This window comes from Oratosquilla oratoria, chromosome 32, assembly GCF_046742065.1.
Source record: "Oratosquilla oratoria isolate Oo_2021 chromosome 32, ASM4674206v1, whole genome shotgun sequence".
In the NCBI taxonomy this organism is placed as follows: domain Eukaryota; kingdom Metazoa; phylum Arthropoda; class Malacostraca; order Stomatopoda; family Squillidae; genus Oratosquilla; species Oratosquilla oratoria.
In genome coordinates, this window is record NC_134808.1 from 45,168,598 (window position 1) to 45,176,097 (window position 7,500).

General features: G+C 43.3%; 1 protein-coding gene across 1 annotated transcript in view; it reads right to left on the minus strand.

Moving 5' to 3' along the window:
- Positions 1-7,500, minus strand: part of Ntan1 (N-terminal amidohydrolase 1) — a 329,209-nt gene that overhangs the window by 192,865 nt on the left and 128,844 nt on the right. The window contains exon 2 of the mRNA XM_076172207.1: positions 1,446-1,699. Within this exon, the coding sequence (XP_076028322.1) occupies positions 1,446-1,698 (253 nt within the window). The 5' untranslated portion in view covers position 1,699. The remainder of the gene's footprint in view (positions 1-1,445; positions 1,700-7,500) is intronic.

Below are 7,500 nucleotides of genomic sequence, written 5' to 3' on the forward strand. Positions count from 1 at the left end.
ATCAATTATTTATGGAAGCGATAAGCAGTAGCCATTCCCCTTGATGGACGAGATGATTGTAGCCTCAACTTCTTGATAGAGGAGTTGATTATTGGTCGGACATGAAGATGGCAACCATGATAACAATTATTCACTATGGGAGGACCATTAAGCGCGGTGCTGGCATTCTCGAGGCCCCTGCTCCATATACAACGAATCTGACGCAACAAACGAATCCCTTTCACAACCAAGAGCTTCTCTAAGCTGAATAAAATCGCACCTGAGCTCACAACCTTCATAAAGTTATGACACCTTCGCTACAAGATGCACTTCACATATTCTATGCAATCTAATGTTAGATGATTTTTCTTCCCAAAGGTAATGATAATCCACCGTTGTGCCGAGATCATGATGATATTGAATAACCTCTTCGCTAACGATAAAGCACTCTGCAGTTTTTATTCTGGATAACTCCAACTGTTCTCTGTGTTTAGCTCACCACCCTTTCACTCATTTGTCTTCCATACTTCAGTATGTATGTGTGTATATATATATATATATATATATGTATCTATATATATATATATATATATATATATATATATATATATATATATATATATATCAACCACAATTCACTTCAATTCTAAGCCATCAACATCGAGAAAGTCGAGGAGGCCAACATGCAGAAATTGAAACGTGGTAGAGCCAAGGACTTGAACCTGCGCTAGCACGTGACAAGTGATAGTGACTTAACCGATATATGTATATATATATATATATATATATATATATATATATATATATATTTATAAAATGCAGGTTGTATTAAAATCGAAAGCATTCTGAGAGTTGCTAATCTTCATGTTTGGATTCCATTCATTGGGTAAGCAAAGACAAGTTCACCAAAAACATCCATTTTAATCATCAACGTTTCGTCTACATACAGACATATTCAGGAAAGACGAAACGTTAATTAATAAAATGGATGGAATTTTTTTTTTGGTAAACTGGCCTTTGACCATCCTCCGAATGGCCGGAACATTGTTAGAAACCTTGAAAATACTAACAAGAAGATTATTTTGCTCCACAAAGTCCAACGGACCTCCTCTTCACAACAAACGGCCCGTCACCCTCACGGGACCGTTGCGATGACCAGGTCCACATGATGACACGTTCGACATTTTGTGACGGGACGGTGACGTCAGGAATAGATTGAATCGGGCTTTATGCGTTTGTCCCATCAAGGGATTTTATTTCCCTGAGAGGGAGTGAGAAAATCCTCTTGTGCAGTATAAAAAAAAAAAAAAAAAAAAAAAAAAAAAAAAACCGTCACGGGATTTTATATCCCTGAGAGGGAGTGAGAAAATCCCCCTGTGCAGCTAAAAAAAAAAATAAAAAAAATAAATAAATAAATAAATAAATAAATAAAGGGGTTGTCAAGTTATCTGAGGAACCTCGAGTACCTGTGTGTCTGAGAACGGCCACGGTGGAGGTGGTGGCATCGTCGGTGCCGAGGATGTGGACGTTCTCGTCCTGGGGCACGGTGACGGCGTACTCCCGCTGACGAAGGTACAGGAGCCCCCGGTGGCCGACCTCCTCCGTCATCATGCTGCTGAGGGTATGAGCCGTCTCCTTCAGGCGGGGCCAAGTGGTGTAGATCCCCGTGGTGGAGGAGGGGACCTCCTTCACCAGTTGCTCGCCTATAATTAACACCATCCTGGAGGGGAAGAAGAAAAGATAAAAATGTATTAAATAATTTGTCAGTGCCGCAGGAGCTAACTTCACCCTAAAAAAAAAAAAAATAAAAAAAAAAAAATAAAAAAAAATAATAATAAATAGAAAATAAAAAAGGCTCCTGCTTAGGAAATATAGAGCAATAACAGCACTCAAAAAAAGAAAAAGAAAAAAAAAACGTGGTGGAGGGAACCTCCTTCACCAGTTGCTCGCCTATAATTAACACCATCCTGGAGGGGAAGAAGAAAAGAAAAAAATATATTAAATAATTTGTCAGTGCCACGGGAGCTAACTTCACCCTCAAAAAAATAGATAAATAAAAAATAAAGAATAGAAAATAAAAGATAAAAAATAAAAAAGGTTCCTGCTTAGGAAATATAGAGCAGTAACAGCACTCAAAAAAAGAAAAGAAAAAAAAAAACGTGGTGGAGGGAACCTCCTTCACCAGTTGCTCGCCTATAATTAACACCATCCTGGAGGGGAAGAAGAAAATATAAAAATATATTAGATAATTTGTCAGTGCCACAGGAGCTAACTTCACCCTCAAAAAAATAAATTAAATAAAAAATGAAAAAAAAAAGCTGCTTAGGAAATATAGAGCATTAACAGCACTCAAAGAAGAAAAAAAAAAAAAAAAAAACCATGATGGAGGAGGGTACCTCCTTCACCAGTTGCTCGCCTATAATTAACACCATCCTGGAGGGGAAGAAGAAAAGAAAAAAATATACTAAATAATTTGTCAGTGTCACAGGAGCTAACTTCACCCTAAAAAAAAAATATATAATAATAAAAATAAAAATATATATATAAAAAATAAAATAAAAAAGCTCCTGCTTAGGAAATATAGAGCATTAACAGCACTCAAAAAAAAATGTTGCTCGTCTATAATTAACACCATCCTGGAGGGAAGAAGAAAAGAAAAAAATATACTAAATAATTTGTAAGTGCCACAGGAACTAACTTCACCCTCAAAAAAAAAAAAAAAAAGATATATATACAGTATATATAGAGAGAGAGCATCAACATCACTATAAAAAAATATTTTTTAACTTGAACTCCTGCTTAGCAAATTTCATACAGTTTCTTTCATGCTTTATAAGTGTCGCTTATATATGCTTGGACTTAATCAGCATGGTCGTGTTGATTATACTGATTTCAGACATTCACAATCACAGCCATACCAACATACCAATAACTTCACTATGCGCTTTTCACCATCCATACCACCATACCAATCCAGATTCCACCACCGTTGTGAGGTACAAAGGCTGCATCGTTCCTCGGTGGTTAGCCAGGTCTTGCAGTGGACTAGTGAGCCTGAACTATACATATTCAAGAGTAAATGTTTTTCTTTTATCTCACCAGATGGCAGCAACTTGGCCTTCAACCAGACTGAGGAAGTTTTAGTCTAAAGGAGAAGTTGAATTTGGTCGCGGTAATCAAGATGTCCGAAACGTTGAGAGGGGAAAAGAAAAACGTCACTAATCACCAAAATTAATACAACGAAGGGCATAACTGACCCAGAAATTATATATGAATGTGAACTGCGGTTGTTATAGTAGTAATAATAGGGTTTAACGTCACAAACTCTCCCCTATCAGAAGGCTAGGACGGTGCCCCTCACAGAGGACTTTGTAACGTGGAATTTAATAAACCATGCCCTTGGTCCAACTTCACCGGTGGCAGGGTTCGAACCGCCATCCCCTCGACCTTCGCCGCAAGTAACGACGCCCTAGCCCGCTCAGCCAGCATTTTCATTCGCTAATAACCAGCGCTTCTATCTGCGAAAATGAGATGGAGTCATAAGAGAACCTTAGAGAAAGTTGCAGAAAGTTGCAGAGTTGAAAATTGATCAACATTCTTCTTTCAGAGGAGATGAATCTTCAATCACAAAATTATTTATTTGTGGCCCTGGTCCGTAGGGGTGTTAAGTGTCCCTAACATATTAACCATATAAAATTTTATACAGTTAACACCCCACATAGGGGAACAGCAGTACTGCTGTACGGTTGCGAAACTTGGTTATTAGAAAAAATTCTGGGTTCTATTGCAACATCACGCAAACACATTTTTTCATTTCTCTTTTTTTTAGATTTGAAAGATCTATTTTTTCCTATGGAACAGTTACGCTAGGTTAAGTTAGATTAGTTTAGGTCAGATTAGTTTAAGAGCCATTGGACTACGTAAGTTCCGTGTTAAATATCCGTGCTTGCGTGATTCTGTAATTTTAGTGGGGCATATCTGCCGGGGTGGTGCGGTCCCGGGAGTGTATGGATGCGACTTGCGGTCGCTGTGCGGCGAGCGCAATGAGCATCGTCCGTCTTGGACTTGGGAGGGTTGACGACGTTCCAAATGGGGACATTATGAGTCGTTGTGAGAAGCAGTTAAACCAAAGAGAACTCTTGCATTTGGGTGTGTCGTGTATTTACTTGTAAGTGGATGGAACTGTGCCTACATTAAAGTGAAACTGGAGAGAGAGAGAGAGAGAGAGAGAGAGAGAGAGAGAGAGAGAGAGAGAGAGAGAGAGAGAGAGAGAGAGAGAGAGAGAGAGAGAGAGAGAGAGAGAGAGAGAGAGAGAGAGGTGACAGAGAGAGGGGGGTGACAGAGAGGGAGAGGGAGAGAGGGGGAGAGAGAGAGAGAGAGAGAGAGAGAGAGAGAGAGAGAGAGAGAGAGAGAGAGAGAGAGAGAGAGAGAGAGAGAGAGAGAGAGAGAGAGAGAGAGAAAGAGAGAGAGAGAGAGAGAGAGAGAGAGAGAGAGAGAGAGAGAGAGAGAGAGAGAGAGAGAGAGAGAGATAAAGACAGAGAGACAAAAAGAGAGAGATAGAAAGAGACAGACAGACAAAAAGAGACAGAAAAACAGACAGGAATACATATAGACAGACAGACATACAGTAAGACAGACATACTGAAAGACAGGCAAAAAAAACTGACACAGAGGCAGAAACAGTTTGAGTGAAGAAGAAGAAGAAGGAGGAGGCGGAGGAGGAGGAGGAGGAGGAGGAGGAGGAGGAGGAGGAGGAGGAGGAGGAGGAGGAGAAGGAGGAGGAGGAGGAGGAGGAGGAGGAGAATCTCTACAAGGCGGAGATTAGAAGAAATTGTTTCTTTGCGAGACGACGACGACGACGAGCTAAGCAGAGCGGAGGAACAACGGATGTAAACACGCTCTAGGGCGTCCTAGGCCAATGAACAAGGCAAAGACGTAGAAGAAGAAAGCAAAAAAACGTGAGAATATAGTAGATGTAGAAGGAAAAGAAGGGAAAGTAGAAGAGGAGGTGGAGGAGAAGGAAAAGAGAAAGAGAAGGAGGAGGAAGAGGAGAAGGAGGAACAAGAGGAGGAGGAGGAAGAGAAGGAGGAGATGGAGGAGAAGGAGGAGGAAAAGGAGGACGAGGAGTAGGAGGAGGAAGAGGAGGGAGGAGAAGGAGGGGGAAGAGGAGAAGGAGGAGCAGGAGGAAGAGGAGGAGGAGGAAGAGGAGAAGGAGGAGGTGGAAGAAGAGGAAAAGGAGAAGGAAGAGGAGGAAGAGGAGGAAGAGGAGGAGAAGGAGGAAGAGGAAAAGGAGGAGAAGGAGAAGGAGGAGAAAGAGGAGAAGGAGGAGGAGGAGAAGGAGGAGGAAGAAGAGAGGGAGAAGGAGGAGGAAGAGGAGATGGATGGGGAGAAGGAGGAGGAAATGGCGAAGGAGAAAGAGGAAAAGGAAGAGGAGGAAGAGGAGGAAGAGGAGGAGGAGGAGGAGGAAGAGGAGGAAGAGGTGGAGGAAGAGGAAGAGGAGGAGGAAGAGGAGGAGGAAGAGGAGGAGACACCTTCCCACACTTGTTCTACCGCCTTCTGCATCGGATCCTGTATCAAAGCGGCGAGACTCTTGAGGCGTCAGGGAATCGACGCCATAACCGAGATATCCTTATCTAGCACAGTACAAGGGAGTGTCTCAGTGTCTCACGTTGAACAAGACGGCTTGGCGCTCGCCAGAACAAAAGCTGTAAAGTTCAGCCGTCAGTTGGAATAAATATCAGAATGAAATAGTCTGCCGGCAGCCTGGGTAAGAGGAAACGTATCACGTTGTAAGTAAGGGGGTTAATAACATTGCAGAAGCTAAAACCAATTATACAATGCCATCCCAGTCAGATGGAGGTTACAGGGTGCGATTATTTATTTGTATGTAAAATTGTATAGATTTGATGGCTATCGTCAGGTGATTTCATTCAGCTAACGAACATCTCCCTCCTACCCCCTCACCCTCACCCTCCCCCCCTCACCCTCAGACCCTCACCCTTCATCCTCTTCGAGGGTTAACAAACCCGAAGTCCCCGTTCTGAAATACTTCGGCATCCGCATGTCATGAGTTCGGAGTTACAGCGGCTGGCCGCAGTTAAGGCCGCGGCTTAAGAAGCTGCGGATGCTGCGGCGGTCGCCTCAGGGCCCTGCGGCAAGTGCACCTGTCACAGCCAAGCCGCCTGCGGGCACGTGGGAGGGGCGCGGCGACCGTCTAGGAGGGAGAGAGGGTGGAGGCAGGAGTGGGGAAACAGGGAGTGTGAAGAGGAGGAGGAGGAGGAAGAGAAGGAAGAGGACGAGGATGGAGGAGCGTGAGGAGGAGGAGGAGGAGAAGGAGGAGTGTAAGGAGGAGAAGGAGGAGTGTAAGGAGGAGGAAGAGGAGAAGGAGGAGGAAGAGAAGGAGGAGGAAGAGGAAGAAGAGGAGGAGAAGGAGGTGGAGGGGTGTGAGGAGGAGGAGAAAGAGGATGGAGGGAAAGGAGAAAGAATATGGGTTGGTATGTATTATTCCTGAGGGAAAGATGTAAGCATAAATATACACAACCACGCACAAACACACACACACACACACACACACACACACACACACACACACACGGAGAGAGAGAGATAGAGATAGAGATAGACGCCATTTTGATTACGCTAATGGATTCTATTCATCCCTTAGAGCTCCAAATTCTCCCGCTGTCAATCTTCCCTTTCTTCCCATCACCGTCTACAAATACTAACATATACTTTAGATACCTATATCCTGCACAAGGTTGTCTGCGTATATCATGAATACGAAAGAGACCCGACACCGACCCCTGTGGTACTCCACTCATCACCTCCCTCCACCCCGAGAGTCTTCTCTCTGAATTACTCTTCTCACGATCTCTTTCAAGGGAGTCTCTCAACGCACTGACTCCGATGGCTTCATCGCAGCCCTTCTTGAGACACTTCAGGAACTGCTGAAACGTTAACATGTTTTGAAAAGGAGGTTTACGTAATTAAGATTTTTTTACATGTAGGTATGTGCAGTCTACCTACACATTTTTCTTTCGTTTTGTGTGTAATTGTGTGGTAGAATCACAAGAGGTTGTGTGTGTGTGTGTGTGTGTGTGTGTGTGTGTGTGTGTGTGTGTGTGTGTGTGTGTGTGTGTGTGTGTGTGTGTGTGTGTGTGTGTGTGTGATTCACCAAGGTCTTGGATCACGTGTAGGACCCGTAATCGACAGCTATTTCCCTCCCGGAAGAGAGCTCAGAGCTCATATATGACCGATCTATGCGTTCGAGTGTGTGTGTGTGTGTGTGTGTGTGTGTGTGTGTGTGTGTGTGTGTGTGTGTGTGTGTGTGTGTGTGTGTGTGTGTGTGTGTGTGTGTGTGTGTGTGTCAGCGGTTTAACAGTACCAATGCAGCCCAATGGTTAAAAAAAACAGACAAAAGTTGTCCACTGTGCTGACTGTGAAACACAGACAAGAGAATAACAGATCAATGCAACTTTTTCTTAAGAATATGAGATATGGGACAAGTGAACTTCAAGCAAA